The following is a 22,138-nucleotide window of genomic DNA, read 5'->3' as shown; positions in this document are numbered from 1 at the left end:
TTCACGCCGACCCAGATGAGTGGTCTTGGACAAGTCATTTAGGATGCCTGGAGCCTCAGTTTCCTGAGATTATTATAAAGAGTGATGCTAAATATCTGCTGTACTCTCTCTGTATGATCAGGGAAACTGTTTATTTCTTATGGTGCCTTATTATGTCACTGGCTCTGCCTTATGAGAGGCAGGGCAAATATTCTCATTTTATAGACAGTAAACAGAAGCTCAGAAAAGTTAAGAGACTTCTTTACAGTCACAGAACTTGTAAGAGGAATGAGATCCAAGTCTTCTGATTCTAAATCCAATTCTCTTTCTACCACACTATTCTGTGCTCAAATGAAACAGTTCCTGTGAAAGGACTTAATATAACAGTCAGCATTAAAAAAAAAAAAACAGCTAAGAGGTAAACTTTAATTCCAAACACCATGTTTTCTTCTTCAATATATCAACAATAAGGAAACTGCTCTGCTTCCTGCAATAAATAATTTTATCAAATATACTTTCCAGCACCTTGCAGTGGGTTGGATGGTGGCCCCCAAACAGATAATGCACACATTCTAATATCTGGAACCTGTAAATGTAACATTTGGAAAAAGCATCTTTGCAGATTTAAGTTAAGGGCCTTGAGTTAAGATCATCCTAGATTATCCTGGTGGGCCCTATATCCAATGACAAGTGTTCTTATATGGGACACATGGAGGAAAAGACACAGAGGAGAAGGAAGGTAAAGACGGAGTAAAGAGAGATGCGGCCACAAGCCAAGGAATGCTACCAGACACCAGAAGCTGGAAGATGCAATGAACAGACTCTTCCCTAGAGCCCCTGGAGGGAACATGACCTTGCTCTAGCAGCTCCCAGAATTGTGAGACCTACATTTCTGTTGTTGTAAGTTATCACATTTATGAAACGGGAAAACAAAGACTGAGTAGCTCACCCAATGTCATAAAGTGTATAAATAGGGGAGCCCAGCTGTGACCTGGGTACTCTGGCTTCAGATCTGGTGTTTGCAATACAGTGCACTCTGAGGATGAAGGTCTGGAGGAAGGGGGCCCATCTGTCTTCCAGCAGCCTATGTTATACAAACCCTGCTGCCAATAAAGTGATGGGTCAGTTATTCAACCCAAACCTAGCTCCAGAAACAATCTGGCAAAGAGGAATCAATGGCACATGGACACAAGGTGATACCCACCAAAACACAATGGGATAAGCCTTGCAGGCTCGGCTGTCAGGCCCATCAGTGCTGTTTCCAAAGCTACCTGCTCAGCAGCAGTGGCCCATTTACCTATTTCCCTATATCTTTATGACAACAAGCTGGGATAGAGTAGCTTTAGGGTTTTCCAAAGCTATTTGCCCAACAGCTGGAAAAAACCTTTCCTTTCTCTTGCTATAAATCCTGAAGCTTTCTGTAAAGCAAAGTTCTTCTATCCTCCTATCACAAACAGAGCCATAAAGCCACTGGGGTATGGGTATTTAAGGTATGAGAGGACAATGGCTCTTTGGGAAAGGTGGCAGCAAAAAGGAAGAACTAGAAGAAAAACTGTTTACTTCCACTGTGGGACCTTGCACAGACAAACATTTCTCCGGAAAGCAAGAAGCACCAAGAGTGAGGCAATGCCCCTGTGCCATCCAGAGGTGCTGGTGTGCCTATGGCAGTGGATTTAGAGGACAAGGAGGGGACAGAATGTTGCTCTGAGCTGGGGCCTGTCACTTCCCAGGCAAAGACAGTTGTCTCATGGAATCCTTCAGGTTGTTAGGAAGACTGAAGTAAGGGCCCAGTTTCAAGATAAGGAAACTAAATCTCAGAGAGGCTATGGTATTTGGTTGAAAGTCACAAGGAACAAGAGACTGAGCTGTCTGACCCTGAGGCTCATTCTCCTTTCCTTTACACCACCCTGCCTTAAAAGGGTATTTCTTTCCGTGGAAAAGCCGATTTCTCTTTTTTAAAAAAATAAATTTATTTTGTTTCTGACTGTGTTGGGTCTTCGTTGCTGTGCGCGGGCTTTCTCTAGTTGTGGCGAGCGGGGGCTACTCTTTGTTGTGGTGCACGGGCTTCTCATTGCAGTGGCTTCTCTTGTTGCGGCGCACGGGCTCAGTAGTTGTGGCACGCAGGCTCAGTAGTTGTGGTTCGCGGGCTCTAGAGCACAGGCTCAGCAGTTGTGGTGCACGGGCTCAGCTGCTCCACGGCATGTGGGATCTTCCCGGACCAGGGCTCGAACCCGTGTCCCCTGCACTGGCAGGTGGATTCTTAACCACTGCGCCACCAGGGAAACCCAACCCCTGTCCTTTTGAAATCTAAATGTCCTTGGGTTTTCTGGTTTCTGATATAGGTCTCACCACTTTTTTTTTTTAATTTATTTATTTTTATTTATTTATTTTTGGCTGTGTTGATTCTTCGTTGCTGCATGCAGGCTTCCTCTAGTTGTGGCAAGCGGGGGCCACTCTTCATTGTGGTGCGCGGGCTTCTCATTGGGGTGGCTTCTCTTGTTGCAGAGCACAGGCTCTAGGCACGCGGGCTTCAATAGTTGTGGCGCGTGGGCTCAGTAGTTGTGGCGCACGGGCTTAGTTGCTCCGCGGCATGTGGGATCGTCCCGGACCAGGGCTCGAACCCGTGTCCCCTGCACTGGCAGGCAGATCGTACGACCAGGGAAGCCCCTCACCACTTTTAAATGGATGGCAATGTCTGAAGGCATTTCCATTAACTCTTAATAAACATGAAGAAGTCTGACCTACAGATACCGAAAATAAACCGGAGCAGGCCTTACCAAACAAAATAAAGGGTGTGTATATGTACTTTCCATTAAAAAAAAATTCAGGTGTTTCCTTTTCCAGTAGAGAGGAAGGTGAGAGATAGAGAGATGTGGCTTCAGAACAGCAGTATCAAAGCATATACTGGTGGGAGTCTGACCTACATACAAGCTTTTTTTTTTTTTTTTAAACAGCAGGCATCTGAAGCCTGAAAAATGGAAAGATTTGCTAAAATTAGGCTTTGCCTAGTGGAAAAATCCCTCACACTCTCAGGTTTATTAGACCTTATACTAAAGCGTTACGGCCACCATGCCTAAGAGAATATTAAGGATTTTATTTTTATTCTTTGGGATGGGAGAGGCAGGTGGGTAAGGAACACAAAACTAGGAAAGGGAACCTATGAATTTCCAATCTTAAGCACATTTCATTGCTGTTTCTAACCATCCATGGCAAACTCTCTGGCTGAGTCTCCCAGAGAACAGAAATAACAATCGGGGCCAAGCGAGGGGAAGCCCAGGCTCCTCGGAGATTGCTCCTCCCGCAGCAGCTTCCGGGGGGCACAGACGCTCTTTGTTGAAGACTGTACCCTCACTGTTCTCTCTGTGAGGATAACCTGCTACTCCGGAAAGTGGCACAGCAGCCTTGTTATCACATCATGCAAGTAGGACCAAAGGCACCGCAGATAATAAAGACTTGGCTGATGTGACGAGCTAGTCCTTTTCCCTCTTCAGTGTGGGGCTCTGAGTTGGGTGGAGAGAGGAGGCTGGGAAGTGATGAGTAGTTGTAATCCTTTCCTAAGTAGTATTTCCCACGGGGAGGGTTCTGTAAGTGGGTCTAACTTGAGGGCTTAAAAGTCAAGCGCCTAATGCCTTGCTTGAAATTTCCTTGAACGACCAATATTTTACTAACTGATGCAAAATATTCTAGTTTTATTATTAAAACATCTCTACCATCCCTGAGTTCTCATCAAATCAGATCAATTCCTACTCTGATTTTTCTTAGGCACTTCTAAAAATTCTTATATTATTAATGAGGAAACCATAAAGATATTTAAACCAACATGTCCTCTTCTCTCTGCTTTTCACACACAGAGACACATAACAAAGGCTTCCCCAATGCACGTGGCTCACTCCAGATCCATGAGGCACGAATACTCGAGTGCCTCATTTACTATTTTTTTTTTTTGGCGATATGTGGGCCTCTCACTGTTGTGGCCTCTCCCGTTGCGGAGCACAGACTCCGGATGCGCAGGCTCAGCGGCCATGGCTCACAGGCCCAGCCGCTCCGCGGCATGTGGGATCTTCCCAGACCAGGGCACGAACCCGTGGTCCCCTGCATCGGCAGGTGGACTCTCAACCACTGCGCCACCACGGAAGCCCTACTATTTATTTTTAATAGAACTTTATTGGAGTATAATTGCTTCACAATACTGTGTTAGTTTCTGTTGTACAACAAAGTGAATCAGCCATATGCATACACATGTCCCCATATCCCCTCTCTCTTGAGCCTCCCTCCCATCCTCCCTATCACACCCCTCTAGGTCATCACAAAGCACCAAGCTGATCTCACTGTGCTATGCTGTTGCTTCCCACCAGCCAACTATTGTACATTTGGTAGTGTATATATGTCGATGCTACTCTCACTTTGCCCCAGCTTCGCCCTTCCACCCCACATCATCAAGTCCGTTTTCTATGTCTATTATTCCTGCCCTGAAACTAGGTTCAAAAGCCCAAGGGGAGGGCAGAGCTTACACTGCACTTACATACTAGATTTTTAGGTAATCTTCCTGTAAATACACCTGGCCCTCCGTTCCTCCGTATCCATGGGATCTGCATTCATGGATATAGAGGGCTGACTGAATTCACTGTACAGTGCCATTTTATATAAGAGACTTCAGAATCCATGAATACTCATGCATCCCCCACTGGGGCTCCTGGAACCAATCCCTGGTGGATACTGAGGGATGATTGTAGGTGCCAAGGCCCCTGGAGGGTACCCCCTGCAGTCAGAAGTGTCCTCCTTGCTCACAATCAAGAACACCTCAGGAAACAGCAGCCACTACCCAGGCCACTCTCCTTGGTTCCCCATGTGCTGTCATGAACACAATGGTCCAGGGTGTGGGCAAGGGATACCATGCATGTGCTCAAGAACTGATGGCTGTCATGACTATTCACCTTGTGCTATTTAGAATGGCAGTCTTACAGGAAGAACTAGTAAGTCTTTAATTTAGGAATCACTTCATGAAATCACACAGTTTTTCAATTTAAATGAAAAGACAACATGTAGTGCTGTGTATTTTATGAATATCAACAAAACCTAAGGGTGGTATAAGGATGGCTATGGCCACCTCCAGTTTCCATTTGCCAACTTTATACTATAGATTCTTCCTTTGACTATCTATCTGTTTGGTGGAAACAAATCAACTTGGGACACTTTATCACAGATAAGAACAAAACCTACAAAAAGCTGGAGCTCCCAGGTGAGTTACGAGTAGGACCAAATAATAAAAGCCCAGGAAGAGACAGCAGCATACAGATGGTACTCTCTATACAAAAATTCTAAGCATTTGAATGAATTAAAGGGGCGGAGGGGAGGACTGCAGAGGTACAAACTAAATGGAATATGTACAGGTGTCAGTTTCTACTAGCCCCGCTGGTGCCTGGGTCCATACGTGTTTGACAGTCTGGGAGATTCACAGCAATGAGCCATATTTTAATGGGTTCTACCACTAACTGATGGCCAGTTATGTGGCGAAAGATTACATGTGATTTATCTACAAAATTATTTAAATTCTAAGAAGTCAGAGAGCTGGACAAATTCACCACTCAGTAATAAATTTCTCTTGACCTTCTTCTCACCAGTTCCCCAACCTTGCTGGTTTTCAGAGGCTGATTTTTCTCCTTCCTTCACACACCATAAATTCTGACCAAACACCAAAACCTAGCAAACTGACCTGGATAACTACCCTCAGCTCCTAACATAAACGCTGGGGCACGCTAACTTTTCTAGAACCTAGGAAATATTAGTTGGAAGGACCATGCTCCCATTTATTAACTTACACCTGTGGCAAATAAGAGACTAAAGCTCTTCTCCACCTAAAACACTACAAACTCCCTCACTTGCTTTGATATATAAGGCCTCTTTAGCCAATTTCTAGAATATGGTGTACGAGACTCAGCTGTTACAATACAATCAGCCTTTTCTGAACTGTCGATATTAAGAAAGCTTTTAATTAGTGGGTTCAATTTATTTTTCTTCATTTTACATTCCAACACACCTGATTTCTACATTGAAACTCCAAAACAATCTCACAAAAGGGGAAACTATGAAAAATGATTACCTTGAGCTGCTGGAACTCTCATACACTACTAGAGAGAATATAAACTGGCATTATCATTTTGGCAAAATTTTGGCAGCATCAACTAATGTGAATACACGGATATCCAAAGACCCATTCTAGGCACATAACAAATTCCACCACTTAGGGGCGCACACAACAGAAATGTATACCTATGTCTCCAAAAGACATGTGCACATGCATTTTCACAGCAGGAGTTACTATTTGTAATAACTAAAATGGAAATGAATCAAATGTCCATCAACAGGAGAACGGATTAATAAATCATGGTAGAGCCCCATAGTAGACACGTACAACAAGAAGAAAGAACAGCAAGAGCCAAAGACATGTACAGCAAGAGTGAAAGAAGGCAAACAAACAAAAATCAGTATGTGATTCCATCCAGATAACATTCAAAACCAGCCCAGGGACTTCCCTGGTGATGCAGTGGTTAAGAATCTGCCTGCCAATGCAGGGGACACGGGTTCGATCCCTGGTCCAGGAAGATCCCACATGCAGAGGAGCAACTAAGCCCGTGCACCACAACTACTGAGCCTGCACTCTAGATCCCGCGTGCCACAACTACTGAAGCCCTCACGCCCTAGAGCCCGCGCGCCACAACTACTGAGCCCACACACCACGACTACTGAAGCCCACGCGCCTACAGCCTGTACTCTGCAACAAGGGAAGGCACTGCAATGAGAAGCCCGCGCACTGCAATGAAGAGTAGCACCCACTTGCCACAATTAGAGAAAGCCCGCGCGCAGCAACAAAGACCCAACACACACCCCCAAGAAACCCCCAAAAACACCCCAAAATCCCCAGCCCAACTAGTCTATGATGTTAGACATCGGGACAGTTGTTACCCAAGGGCAGGGAGAAGACTGAGATGGGTATGAAGGGGTTTCGGGGTACTAGTTACACAGGTATATTCTCTTGCTTAAAAATCATCAAGCAAAATACTTATGGCTTGTGTATTTTTCCATATGTACATTACATTTCAATAAAAAATGTTTAAGAAAAGAGGGACTTCTCTGGAGGTCCAGTGATTAAGACTCCATGCTTCCACTGCAGGGGGCGTGGGTTCGATCCCTGGTTGGGGGGGACTAAAATCCCATACACAGCATGGCGTGGCCAAAAAAAAAAGGGAGGGAGGGAAGGAAGAAGGGAGGGAGGGAGGGAGGGAGGAAGGGAGGAAGGAAGGAAGAATAGTTTTTAAAATAGATTTTAAAAAACACTTTCATCATACACACAATGATCATTTTCTTTAAAATTCACTTAAGAAAAGCCTATTTCTGTGAGAAAGTAAAAAGAGAAACATAACCTATTTTTATTCTAAAGGCTATTTTATGAACCCTAGTTTTTTACCACTGTCTCCCTAAAAGAAGAGCTGTATCTGAGTCTGCTCTAAACCCCCTTAGTCCTCCATCACGGGAGGTGGCATCGTGACATCATTTTGGAATAGAAGGGGCCCAGTATGAATCCTGGCTCCACCATGCAGCAAGGCGACATGGCCTTGGCATGCACCAGCTCTTCAACTGTAAAGGCAGGACAATGAGAAGTAAGCAAAAATACTGGGGGGTGAAGGGCCTGGCATACAAACACCTGTTCTCACCAGGATGTAATTTAGAAAAAAAGGTAGAAGGGTATCTTTTCTAAATGCAGATGCTGGAGCTCCTGAGAAGTTCTCTGTGAAGTTACTGCGGATGATGATGCTTTAGCACCATTAAGAACCAAATACCAAGGAGCCACAGTGAACCCCCTCCTAAACATTTATCCCAAGAGTTTTAGGAATTAAATTTTTAAAGTAACTGTTTTTGAAAAACACTTTGTGATCATCACTCTGTTAAGCATTCATATCTTTTAACTTGGAAGAAAATTAGATCTCACAGAGAGGTTTTAAGATCCACTCAAGCAGACAGACAGGAAAACTGAGAAATAAAGTATCCTGTGTCATGAGCCTGGCAGACTTTTAAAACTATCTCCACAAATGTCATTTAGATCAAGTGGCAAGTCGGATGATGGTAGCAAATTCCACAACTGCAATTTAATAGTGTGTGTGAGTGTGTGTGTGTGTGTGAGTGTGTGTGTGTGTACGCACGCACGCACGCAAGTGCATATGAAAATGAATGCTTCCCAAAGTCAACCTAGCCCCATTTTTGGGTCAAGGCAGTAAGAACTAATATCTAAACATGTTTGGGATTGTAAATTAAAAATTCATGTTGGTAACACAAATTGTCAGATCACAGTTTTTTCCGTCATGGCTTCCACAGGCAAACATGCCTGGTTATTTCCATGAGATTTAGAAATTCTGTCATTTGAGGAAGTCAGGGCAACTGACATTAGTCATGTTGGGAATCTTCTCAGGCCTCCAAGGGTCTTTCTATTTTTATTTCAGCTCATCTCTACACGCCCTGGCCAGAGAACTTGCATCCCTCCCCAGAAAGCACAAATTTTGGCTCTGGCAGGCACTTGACACATGATTATAAAAGTACCTATAAAAATCTTACAGGAAGACTGTTACTAAAGCAATGTAATACACAGCACACAGCCATACATATTACCCTCTAGGAAGGGAAGGAATATTGCAGGGGGTGGGGGGGAATGCTGAAATTAAAGGTATATTTTAGGTTTAATGATGTCAGTAGTTAAGTTTGAAAGAATCGTGAGCTCGACTTTCAAGGTTGTTAAAATGTGGTGAATAGTTGCCAACCTGAAGGGGAACCTGTGAGCTAAAAGATGGGACAATTTGAGCATGAAAATGAGTAAGGTCCATAATAGATTGAAACACATAAGAATATATAAATTCACAATACTAAAAACATACACACACAACAGAAAATAACCCTTATTGGTAACTTTTGGAGACTGTGTGTGTGTGGGGGGTAACTTGGCAGAGGGGTTGAACTCATTATTAAGGTAACTGATAAATAAAGGGAAAGGATGAAGCATTTATCCAGTCTTTCCTGTAAGGATTGATTTTCAGAGTAACTAAATGATTGGTGAAGAAAAGCTTTTTAAATAAAAGAATCACTGCTAATAAATGTAGAAGAAATATAAATAAATGCAGACAGAATAATAAATTTAGAAATCTTACCATTTTGCAACACTTGATAAAATAACTGATCTAGGTCTCAATGGCAGGTAAAATCTTAAGTGAGTCTAATGGGGAACTCTGGAACACCAGAACCACTGACCAATCTGAACGCCACCAAGAACCATTACAGGAAAACTGCCTGCACCGCCAAAGTGAACTTGAACCTGCTAAAATATCCAGCGCCATCCTGTGGTTTATTTATGGGAGACGTGTGGGAGGGAGGAAAGGAGGAGGGAGGAAAGGAGGGGGAAGGATATGTGAAATGACACCATGCACTTTGAGTGCACGATCGGGCACAGCCAAACACAAGAATGGCATTTTAAAAAAGAAGAAAAAAAGGGAGGGTGAATTGTTAACATGTTAAAATAGATTTAAGAGAACTATTAGCGAATTCAAACAAATGAAGCATTCAAAGACATTTAATTAATGTTATTAGGAATTATGGTTACTTTTTTTGGGTGTAATATAGTAGGTTATGTTAAAGAATAAGATTTCCATTGGTTAGAGATACGTTTTTTTTTGCAGTACGCGGGCCTCTCACTGTTGTGGCCTCTTCCATTGCGGAGCATAGGCTCCGGATGTGCAGGCTCAGCGGCCATGGCTCACGGGCCTAGCCGCTCCGTGGCATGTGGGATCCTCCCGGACCGGGGCACGAACCCGTGTCCCCTGCATCGGCAGGCGGACTCTCAACCACTGTGCCACCAGGGAAGCCCTAGAGATACGTTTTGAAGTCTCTCTCTCACACCAAAGTGAGGAGGAAGAGATAAAATGTTGATAATTTTGAAGCTGTGCAATAGGTATTTGGGGGATTATTATGCTATTCTCTCTACTTTTGTCTATAGTAGAAGATTTCTATAACAAAAAGTTACCAATGGCAGAAAGGTGATGATCGCTATCATAAGAGTTCATTGTGCTATTCTTTTTGTGTGTGTCTATCTTTGAGAATGTCTATAAATTAAAAAAAAAAAATGTAGACAATCCAAGGATGAATTTTTAAGGATCTCTGGGATATATTGCGGACCCACCCAAGAAAAAGGCATAATGCCAAGAGGACCCTGGAAAGAGAACATGGCAGGCATTATGTGGTGATGGCTATAAAACCAGATTCACTTGGGTGTAATATCCTAGATGACAATGGACATTCTGAACAGTTTTAGTCAGAAATCACCAACAGTGTGGTTTGCCCCTCTGATGCTCTGTGCCACAGGGATGACCCCAGACTGAGTGGTGAGCAGAGCCTTCCTCTCACCTGGCTGGGGTGGATGAGGTGGCGGCATCTGGTGGTGCATCAGAGGGTAGGGAGGGGGCTGCTGATGAGGCATCATGCCAGGGTGCCCTGCTGCTCCCAGTGGTGCCAGGCCAGGCCCTCCTGAGTGCTGGTGTGCCTGTTGAGGGTTCTGCCCATGCTGCTGCTGTTCCATTTGCTGTCGGGCTCGCAACTCAGCGTATTTCAGCTGTTCCATGTGGAAGTTCTGGCGTTCAGTAAGCAACTGCTGCCTCTGTTGTTCTAACTGTTAAGAAAGGAAGGGGAAGAGAAATGAAACCAGGAGAGGCTTTCAGGATTGGATGCCAACACAGGATATCTACATGATGCCTAAGCTCCCCATAGCTCATCACAGTTACATAGTCACTTCCTCTCCTGAAACAACCACAGTGAGAGAAAAGGCATTATTTCCTGAGTAGAATGAAGTCAAGTTCTTCTCTATGTTAAGTATAAGGTCTGCCTTTCCCTGGAACCTTCACCTGGTGGGGGGCTATAATACTCAGGACACTTGTAATTCCCTCTGTTTGGCAGGCCTTCAGGTATTTAAAAAAGTTTCCTTGACTGCCTTACTCTTCCCCAGGTGAAACAAGCCTCTCCTGTCCTCTTAATAGTTCCTTAGATACTAGTATTTCAAGTCTAACCAACATTTCCAGGTGCTCTCTTCTGCATGTGATCCTTTTGGTTACTATTTTAGAATGTGACACCAGAGTTAAATCCTCTGGATGAGTGGACGTGGCCTTAGCTGCAAAGATACACATTTTCTATATTGGAACTTTGGCAGTACCATTGTAAATCTTAGCTTCCAAGTACCCAAAATTATACTGGGTGACACTTTCACAGCATATTTTAGAAGCCTAAATAAAAACTTACATGAATTGTGGTTTGAAGAATATAAGCATTTCAATACTCAAGATAATCTTTCTGGGGGCTTCCCTGGTGGCGCAGTGGTTAAGAAAACACCTGCCGATGAAGGAAACACAGGTTCTATCCCTGGCCCGGGAAGATCTCACATGCCGCGGAGCAGCTAAGCCCATGTGCCACAACTACTGAGCCTGCGCTCTAGAGCCTGTGAGCCACAACTACTGAGCCCCCGTGCCACAACTACTGAGCCCAAGTGCCACAACTACTGAAGTCTGCGCGCCTAGAGCCCGTGCTCCGCAACAAGAGAAGCCATCGCAATGAGAAGCCCGTGTGCCGCAACTAGAGGAAGCCTGTGCGCAGCAACGAAGACCCAACAGAGCCAAAAATAAATAAATAAAAACAAATAAATTTATTTTTTAAAAAAAGATAATCTTTCTGGGAGTCAAATTAAAATACAGAGAAGTTAGGAAATTCAGAAACCACATGCCTGACAGTAGCTCAGAAAACAGAGCCCACCTTAAAAGCTATGAAAACTAACTTAACCCAGGGGTGACAGAGAAAATCACCTTTAACATGAACAGAAATAAAAATCCAGATTTCTAGAAGTAGTATAAAGATCATATGGAGGGTTAATAGCACTACTGCTTTTCTATAATGTTCTATCTCACCATTTTTGACAGCAAGATTTTATTCACTGGGAGGCATTTCTATGGCAGCCACAACGGCTCTTGGGCACTTGAGATGTGGCTAATCTGAAATGAGATGTACTAAAAATGTAAAATAGTCAATGAATTTTGAAGACTCAGTATGAAAAAAATAAATTTTTCATATTGATTACATGTTAAAATACCATTATATACATATACTTGATTAAATAAAACATCATTATAGGGACTTCCTTGGTGGTGCAGTGGTTGAGACTCCACCTGCCAAAGCAGGGGTTACAGGTTCGAGCCCTGGTCTGGGAAGATCCCACATGCCGCGGAGCAACTAGGCCCGTGTGCCACAACGACTGAGCCTGCGCTCTGGAGCTCGCGAACCACAGCAACTGATCCCGAGTGCCACAACTACTGAAGCCCCCACGCCTAGAGCCCGTGCTCTGCAACAAGAAAAGCCACTTCAATGAGAAGCCTGTGCACCGCAGCAAAGAGTAGCCCCCGCTCGACACAACTAGAGAAAGCCCACGCGCAGCAACGAAGACCCAATGCAGCCAAAAACAAAACAAAACAAAACAAAATTATAATTTTTTTTTAAACGTGGCTACTAGAAAATTTTAAATTACATATATGGCTCATGTATTTCTGTTGGAGAGCACTACTCCATCGCATTTGATAAGTTAAGGAAATGTAACATTTTTGCTTTCAGGAATAGTCAGTTTTATAGATAAATACCACATACTATCATTAGCAAAATCTAAGTGGAATACCCATGAGAATTAGCTTATGAATCTGGGCTCTTAGCAGAGAGCAGCTTGGGGAGAAGTCCCCGTGGAACCTAGTGAGAAGCCTCACTGGCTATCAGGAGTAGCAAGCAGGGAATAACCACAGACGGATGGGGTGCTGGAAGACAGGCCATGGACACAGCATGAAGACAAGCGGCACGGCCAGATGAGGAGAAGAAAAGGAAAGAACAGATGGTAACGCTTATATCCCCGGTGTTGGTTAGCTGGCTTGCAGAGTGTCTCCCTTGGGAGAAGATCTGAAACGAACGATTTTGTGAATGGTTGAGGGTTATCACAGGAGGGAGGAAACATGGTGCTACCATGGTCTAACAGGCTGGTGCAGGCTCTTCATTTTCTAAGGGTGACCTGAAGAGGCTAAACCCTGGCTCAGTTTAACGTATCCTTCTTTTCATAATCAGAAGGGAGTTGCAAACAGCAAGAGAATCCTCTGGAAGTCCAGCTCTGCAAGATGACTAATCAGTGAGATAATGTAAGTAAAAGGCAGACCGAAAAAACAGAATCTAAAGATTCTGACAATAAGTGCTATGGTCAGAAAGGTTTTGCTTTCTTCTAACCATTCTTTCCAGGAAATTTAGCACTTTGCTGAGGTTAGACTTAAGAGGCTGCCAGAAAAGGACCTCAACCTATGTTTTTGTTGAGCCACTATTGGTCTGGACAGGTCGGCTGAAGTCCAGCAGTTACGTAAGAACTCCAGAATACAGGTCAAGATCTGCTTTATAAAAAGCTGAACTGTTACTGGAGGAAGACTTTGTGTCTCTGAAGGGAAATTTTAGTCTCTGCTTACCTATCTCAGTGGGGTTTTTTTGTTTTTTTTTTAAACTCAACCAGCCTTTCTTTGGGAACTAACCTTAGTATCGAAGTATTAATCTTGGAAAGAAAAATTTGCCCAATCTTCCTAGTTTACAAATGAACTAACCTCAATTATACTATTTTTTCCTGAGCTTCATCTGTCATTTCAAAACACAGAAGGTAATTAAAAGGTAATTAGAAGAATTAAAAAGGATGTGATTAAACACACACACACACACACACACACACACACACACTAACCTCAATTATACTATTTTTTCCTGAGCTTCATCTGTCATTTCAAAACACAGAAGGTAATTAAAAGGTAATTAGAAGAATTAAAAAGGATGTGATTAAACACACACACACACACACACACACACACACACACACACACACACACACATCCCTGAAAAGAACCCAGTTTAAGCTTTAGATCCAATGTGGAATGAAGAGGTCCTCTGAAGTGAGAGCAACGTCCAGACAGCAGGCTACCAGTTGGCTCCAGAGGGCCACCTCTGATGGACACATACTGGCCCCACCATCCAAAAGAAATACCTCTCTTGTTATAGACATCTTACTGTTACTGAATCCAACTGAAGACTGCATTCACTTTTGTGGCAATGAAATGTGGGAATCTTTGAGGAGAGTTTGACAGTACTGAGCAAATTTTAAATTCACGTAACCAATGACCCAGTGATTCTACATCTGGAAATCTGTCCTAGAAAACTGTATGTATATTTGTATAAGGACAGTCATTAAAGTACTATTTTTGATGTACATTTATGTCTGAGATGCACTGAGTAAAAAAAAAGCAAGTTGTGGGCTTCCCTGGTGGCACAGTGGGCTTCCCTGGTGGAGCAGTAGTTGAGAGTCCGCCTGCCAATGCAGGGGACACGGGTTCGTGCCCCAGTCCGGGAAGATCCCACATGCCGCGGAGTGGCTAGGCCCATGAGCCATGGCCGCTGAGCCTGAGTGTCCAGAGCCTGTGCTCTGCAATGGGAGAGGCCACAACTGTGAGAGGCCCGTGTACCACCAAAAAAAAAAAAAAAAAAAAAAGCAAGTTGCAACAACAATATTTATGTCAATTATATTAAAAAAAAAAAACCTTTGTGCCCATGTATAAACATTACATACACACTGAAAATGTTCTGAAGACACTAAACCATTAACAGTGATTATTCCTAGGAATGAAACTGAGGGTAGAAGACACTTTTTAATTTATCCATTTCTTTATTATTTGAAAATTTTTCATCACACCTATTTTTGTAATCACAAAACAAAATACTAAAATTACCCAAGTTACATGCTTCAGATAACTTGATTTTCTTCTCTCCCTTTTCTATTTCCAAGGACTATAGATAAAGCCCCAATAGCTAAACCGGATAGTGTAAATTACTCATGTAAATAGGGCGCTAATGAATCTGTTCACTTTCTTTCAAGGCTCCGATCTGGCTCTAGGGAACCTAGTTTCATACAAAGCTGCCTGTGGCCCTGATCTGAAGACACCCTCACTGCATTCAAACCCTGCCTTCCTCTCCCCCTTCATTCCTACACTGTGTATGTATAAAGCAGCTGAATCCAAGTGGAACCGGAACATAACAGAGCACTTTTCTACACCAAGACCCCAAACACACACACAGCTGCAAGTGCAGCTGAAGTTCACACAGAGCTCTTCTCCCAGCTTCATTTGCATAGAACAGGGAGGCGGGGTGGGAAAGAGTAAAAGAAGGTGGGGGCCTCAAAAATCCATCTACACTGCTAAGGGTCGAAATACCAGTGAGACTTGAAGCCTCTGACTACTTGGCCTCAGAACTGAAGTAAACACACCTTCCTTTGAAAGGTTTGGTATCAGTAACCAGACATCCACTTAAGAGAAAACCAGACATACTCATTCCTTCTTACACCTCTGGAAAAACAAAACAACACAACTGCATCTTTTTGCTCCACTGGAGGCAGAAATCCAAAGGGGGACACGGCACCACTGTTGTGACTGTCATTCTGTCCTTGTAAAGTGCTTGCTGCCTGAGGCCCTACGTCTTTTTTTGAATCAGAAGTAAACCTGCTCAGTCCTAAGTACAGCTTTCTTAATCTCAAATAAAACTATCCACAATGTCACGGTGCATGTCTAATAACAGTTTCAATTATATGACAGGCAGTACAGAGATGAATTACTACAAATATGCAGAAAACAAAGTTAAATACAATTCTCCTGGGGCAGTATAAAATTAACTTTTTGTTCTTTTTTTTTTTTTTTTTTTTTTTTTTTTGCGGTATGCGGGCCTCTCATTGTTGTAGCCTCTCCTGTTGCGGAGCACAGGCTCCGGACGCGCAGTCTCAGTGGCCATGGCTCATGGGCCTAGCCGCTCCGCGGCATGTGGGATCTTCCCGGACTGGGGCACGAACCCGCGTCTCCTGCTTCGGCAGGTGGACTCTCAACCACTGCGCCACCAGGGAAGCCCACTTTTTGTTCTTTTTTCCTTAATTTATCAGAGTACCACAAACTTTTCTAACCCTACACCCTGTGGTGTGAGGACGTCCCATTAGTAATACCTTTAAATCCAACCAGAACTTGACCGTTTCTCCTCACTTCCATGGCCCACCACCACCTCACGTGGACTTCCCAACAGCCTCCTCACCAGTCTCCCCTTTTCTAAACTTGTCACTTTATATTCTCTACAGACAGCAGAGAGACTGATCGCCACTTAACTGTAAGGAAGATGATGCCAGTTTTCTGCATGTATTCCACATTTTTATGGAATAAATAAAATAGGCTCTGCAATTATTCCACATTTTAATCACCGCAAAATGAAAGGCCTCTGGATGGTTTACAGGGACTTCTGTGATTAGGGCACCATCATCTCTGCCTTCACCATCTTACCTCTCCCTACTCACTCATGCCCCAGTCCACCCCACCTACTCCTTAGTTCCCAAACATGTCAGTCACGCTCCTGCCTCAGAGTCTCTAATGCTGGCTGTTTCTAGGGCTTAGAGACATTCGCCCAACTGTCAGTTTCTCAATAGGGCTTACACCGATGACACCACTTAGAACTGAAATCCTTCCCTTGCCCCGCCCAATCTCACCTACCCAGCCTGAAACATACAGGTATGTATACATACACAGTATATATGCATGCATACACATACAAAGCACATAACATCTAACATCCTTCATTAATTATTTAAGCCCTACCAAGGCAAAGAGTTTTGTTGGGTTCTATTCACCAGTGTATCTCCAGTACTTAACACACCTAGAACAAAGTAGGTGCTCAATAAACATTTGCCAAACAAAAAAATGAACTTAATCCATCATCTATGACGTGAAAGCCATCAGCTCTGGGCAGGCTGACTCTTCAGTCTCCTCAGCCATCATACCTTTCTCTTCACAGTTTTGGATTTGGACCTTTTCTACAACTCAGATCAGTCCTTCCTTTACCAGGAAGCTTTCCTTGATAATCTGAGCCAATCACGGCCTCCCCTCCTCTGACTTTCCATAGCCTCACTACCTCGTGGTATCTTTGTGTCAGTTTCTCATCTACCCTCTCACCTCCTTAAAGACAGGGTCCAGGTTTCTCACAGCTTTGTGTTTCCTACAGTGTCTCTCTTTTCAAAGGTATACAATTTCTATACCTAGTCAAATGAGAGCATTAAGTCCAGAAGCTATAAATGAGATCAACACAGAGATTCTCACTGGTCTCAAAGTATTTTTTTTTCCCCTTTAATCCAAATAAGAATGCTTTAGGTAGGACCCAGGCCCTCCAGTTCTCTTCAGTCCCCAACACAGCCCATGTCTGACACCTGTTCTCTTGAGTGATGTGTGCTATCTGCTTGGCACGGAAGGCTGTACACTTGGGCAGACCCTCTCAGTTTCGAACACAGGGCCAGCTCAGCATCTTCACCTCAACTGGGGTCAGTAGTCTTTATCAGGCTTCCCTGGTGGCACAGTGTTAAGAATCTGCCTGCCAATGCAGGGAACATGGGTTTGAGCCCTGGTCCGGGAAGATCCCACATGCCGCGGAGCAACTAAGCCCGGGTGCCACAACTACTGAGCCTGCACTCTAGAGCCCGCGGGCCACAACTACTGAACCCATGTGCTACAACTACTGAAGCCCGCATGCCTAGAGCCCGTGCTCCACAAGAGAAGCCATCCCAATGAGAAGCCCGCGCACAGCAACAAAGAGCAGCCCCTGCTCACCACAACTAGAGAAAGCCCACGTGCACAGCAACGAAGATCCAACACAGCCAAAAATAAATAAATAAATAAAAATATTAAAAAAATAGTCCTTATCATGTCAATTCCTGGACAGACTCTGTATATTCCATAACTGACTCCCTCCAATATTAGTACTTTATGAGAGGACTGTAACAAAAGCTACTGAGCTCTAATTATAACTGTATATATAATATCTATAAAAGATATTAAATTGTTATATCCTTATTCTTAATTTCGAAATAATTAAGACTCGAGCACTAGGCAGTGGGTTTGAACGCGCCACTCCTGGCTGACCTGACCCCTTTCCACAATTTCAACTTTCATGAGTCATAACGAAGGGTATCAAAACCTTGCATATCTCAGAGTTTCTAGGTAAAAATGCAGTAAGAATGGCTCATTTCTTTATACATTTTGAAGTACTAGATAAAAACGCAGAGGTGAACAAAACGCAGGTTTGAGACCCAGCTCTGTTATTTATGAACTGTGTGATCTGAGATACATGAAGTGTACCTGTTTAAGCTCTAGACTCTTCGTCTATGAGAATGGTTAACAAAGAAATGGCCTCATGTTCCCACCCAGCATCACTGCTGGATTCTAAATGTTCATAAAGCCAACAAAGACTTATAAATATTAAGAATTTAATATATAATTGTTGATTATTGGTTTGCATAAAGGGAGGCATAGAAATATTTACTGAACACTTACTCTGTGTTCTAGGCAGTGTGCCAGGCACATGCCATAGTTCTCTCATTTAATCCCCACAACAGTCCTGTGAGGAGAGGAAATCATCAGTAGGAAAATAGCCACGGCTTTGCTCGCCCACAGGGAAGGACAGGATAACTAGTGCTGGGAAGGAGAAAAATAGATTATGTCTTACTCTGCATGAAATGAATGGAAGCCATTTTAAAGTTTGTAGGATTTTTTGGTTGTTGTGATAGTGAGCCTCCAAGGTTGCCCACAGTGATCCCGCTTCCTAACCTTTAGGCCTTCCCCACTGAGCCCTGCCAACCCACAGCCCCACCCAACCCCAGAATCAAGGCTGGGCTGTGGGACTGAGAGAATATAGCAGGAGCGCAGGAATGTAACTGCCAAGTTTAGGTTATAAAAGATACTGTGGCTTCCACTTTGGGTGCTCTTTCACGTTCTTGCTCTTTTCAGTCACTTGTTCTGGGGGAAGCCACTTCATGAGGAGTACTATACAAAGGCCCATGTGGCAAGGAACTGAAGCCTCCTGCCAAGAGCCACATGAATAAGCTTGGAGGGGTATCTTCCAGCCCCAGCTGAACCTTATGAAGACTGCATCCTAACCAGAGACCCTGAGCCTGATCCACTCAGGAAAAATGCTCTCAGATTCCTAATCCTCAGGAAATGTGTGAGATACTGTTTTCAGTCACTGCTTTGGGGTAATTTTTTATGTAGCAATAACTAATACAGGTATGCTACTGACATTCAGTGGCTAGGGCTAGGGACTGTCTTATACAATGAATTTTACTGCCCCAAATGCTGATTAAGAAAAAACAGGCCAACTACCAAAGGACTTGAGAAGATCAACCTTGTGTGGTGAAAAAGATTCAGTAGAATGTTTTCCCACATTTTCAGTTGTGCTGTTTTATTCAGAGACTATTCTGTAAAATGTTTTATGTGCTCAATTAGAATTTAAGATAAAAAAAATAGATTCAAGTAAGAAAAACCCAGTGGACTCAGATTAATTTGAGATAAATAACTATTAGAAATCCAGAGCACAAGGATGTCTGAGAATCAGTGGAGAGAACTGGGAAGGGACTGAGGACTCTGCTATTCCAGGGGACAGTTCCACCAGGGGTGTTTAAAAGAGTGAGGAATCCACAAGTTCACCCTCTGAAGATAAAGCAATTTAGAGCTGAGAAAAGAGCCCCTTGACAATCTAGACATAGTTGCATTAAGTGCCCAGAGAGGGTCATGCCAATCTTCCAGGCTAACAACATCAGTTCTGCTTCATGAATGACAGCAAGGCGTCTGGTTGCCAGTGGTAACTACGCGATGATCACTTGAATTCTGCATGTGCCAATAATCCATTATGTAGCCCCGTTATCCCAAGTACCCGAAAAAAGGCTATCAAATGACAAAAGGGCAGCTTATTAGGGTAAGATAAACACAATCACTCACTCTTCAAAGCTCCAGCTCACCTCTAGGAAGTTTTCTCTAATACCCTCTCCTTCTCCGCATCTTCCATGTATGTTCCCTTAAGAACTGAACACATGATATTGTCATTTGTCTTCTTGACTGTCTTCCCTGTTAAACTAAAGTAAGGTCCCCTAGGGTAAACTTTCCTTTCCACTTTCCCAGCTTCTGACACTGATGCTGGCATACATCCATTCAACAGACACGTAAACAAGGGCCTATGATGTGCCAGCTGTGTGTGAACAAAGTCACTTAACAAACTCTGCCCTCAAAGAGAATACACTCTGGTATGGGAGGCGGACGCATGAACTAGCATTTACAATATAGTAAGTGCTCTGTTAGGCTGCTACAGAAGCAAATGGGGAGGGCATGTCACTCACAGGTTCAGGGCTGAGGGATGCAGGAGGTTGGCAAAGAGTAGGAAAAAAGGTCTTGCTGGTGATAGAGCAGGATGCACTCAGGTGGCAGAGAACACACACGGCCATGAGGGAAGCCTGCACGTGGCGTGCTGTGACATGGCTGGTGCACAGAGAGCAATGGAGGTGAGACTGGGGTGGCCTGTTGCTCCTGGGGCAGGAGAGGGCTGGTGATGTGAGAGATACTTACAGGATTAGGGAAGTGGGGATGAGGTAGCATAGGGTGTGGGTAGGATAGTTACTGAAGCAGCCTCTTCCTCATGGGGCCAGAATGTAAGTGGAAGAACAGGTCTTAGGACAAAATGAAAACGGGCTATTGTGATAGTTGCTGAGCTACCCATCATGAAGAATCTGCCAGAGGACTTGCTTGGATTAACCACTAAGAAAGAATTTAACAAATGCAAATGGATTCTTAAAATTAAAACTCTTCTGGAATGGTTAAACTTAAGGTTCTCCCATTTAGAGATACCAGTATCTGGTATGCTGATAAAAAAGTCAAAACAATCAGAAAATCAGAAAAAGTCCTAACTAAATCCTCAAATTTAGCCTACTGTTTAGAAAGGCATTAATTCCTTTCCTGGTCAACTCATTAAAAAACAAATTTTTCAAAAAAACAAAAACAAAAACAAACAACAACAACAACAAAAAACAACAACAAAAAACCAAATTTCTCCAGAGAACTTCATCTCTGTCTCTCCAAAAAATCCCTCGAAATAACCAAATGTCCCCCGATTATATGTTTCTTACTTTTTGTGGCTTCCTTCCTCATTCTTGGCCTTTTTCATAATTCTTTTTGTCCTGTTTGGGCCACGTCCTTATATCAAGTGTATGCCAGAGAAAATGCTGCTTACCAGTACTCTGCTAGGCCTGGTTCCACCTGCCCTTCCCTATACAGGAGAGGGAAGGTAACAAATAGGTAATAAAGTAAGTCTAAGATCCGACTATTATAGAAGGAAGAATCTGATACCATCATGTGTCTGGAAAGCCAAGAGGTATAAGAAGTTGAGGTTTAGATAATTATTTTCAGAGTTCCTTTTATTTATCATCACTGGCTGATAATCCTTTTCAAAGGGCAAAGCAAACACAGAAAAAAGGTTAGACGATAGCCACGGAGACCAACAAATTATGTTACTGTATGTTCTCTATTTCTATTTCTTGTATTTTATGAAAGATGGTCAGAGTTTAATTGTGAAAAAGCCACTATAAAATTCCCCTTACTTACAGCTTCTTTCTCTCTGTCCATGATGGTTTCCAGTTCCTCAAAATGTCTAAGTTTGATCTCCAGTTTCTTCATTTGTGTCTCAACCAGGAGAGCTACCAAAGACTTGATCTTTCTCTCTTCCACGGCAGCCAAGTGCTAAGGGCAAAAAAATCATTCAAAGTATTTAGGTAAACGTTTGCTTAATAAACAGTAAGAAAATGCTGAAATTGCTATTGAAAGTGGGAATTATGGAATTACAAGAATGGTGCCCTAGATGCCCCCTTTGCATGTTTCTACTATTTATTTCAATTTAAAATAACACGGACTTCCCTGGTGGCACAGTGTTTTAAGAATCCACCTGCCAATGCAGGGATACGAGTTCGATCCCTAGTCTGGGAAGATCCCACGTGCTGTGGAGCAACTAAGCCCATGTGCCACAACTACTGAGCCCGCATATGCCACAACTACAGAAGCCCTCGCACCCAGAGCCTGTGCTCTGCAACAAAGATGAGCCCCGCAGTGCGAAGCCCGCATACCGCAACGAAGAGTAGCCCCCGCTCGCTGCAACTAGAGAAAGCCCATGCACAGCAACGATGACC

The 22,138-nt window shown here is 43.4% G+C and overlaps 1 protein-coding gene across 5 annotated transcripts in view; it reads right to left on the bottom strand.

Annotated features, from left to right (window-relative positions):
* Positions 1-22,138, bottom strand: part of SMARCC1 (SWI/SNF related BAF chromatin remodeling complex subunit C1) — a 183,114-nt gene that overhangs the window by 7,768 nt on the left and 153,208 nt on the right. For 4 of the 5 annotated variants that reach the window (XM_007101242.4, XM_007101243.4, XM_007101244.4 and 1 more), the window contains 2 exons: positions 21,561-21,695; positions 10,423-10,684 (listed from right to left, as the gene is read on the bottom strand). In XM_007101242.4, coding sequence (XP_007101304.1) covers positions 10,423-10,684; positions 21,561-21,695 — 397 coding nt within the window. Of the gene's footprint in view, positions 1-10,422; positions 10,685-11,307; positions 11,398-21,560; positions 21,696-22,138 lie in introns of those variants that run through there. The other variant, XR_008615791.1, reaches the window with a different exon arrangement.

This window comes from Physeter macrocephalus, chromosome 18 (assembly GCF_002837175.3).
Source record: "Physeter macrocephalus isolate SW-GA chromosome 18, ASM283717v5, whole genome shotgun sequence".
In the NCBI taxonomy this organism is placed as follows: domain Eukaryota; kingdom Metazoa; phylum Chordata; class Mammalia; order Artiodactyla; family Physeteridae; genus Physeter; species Physeter macrocephalus.
This window is presented reverse-complemented; position numbering and strand designations above follow the sequence as displayed.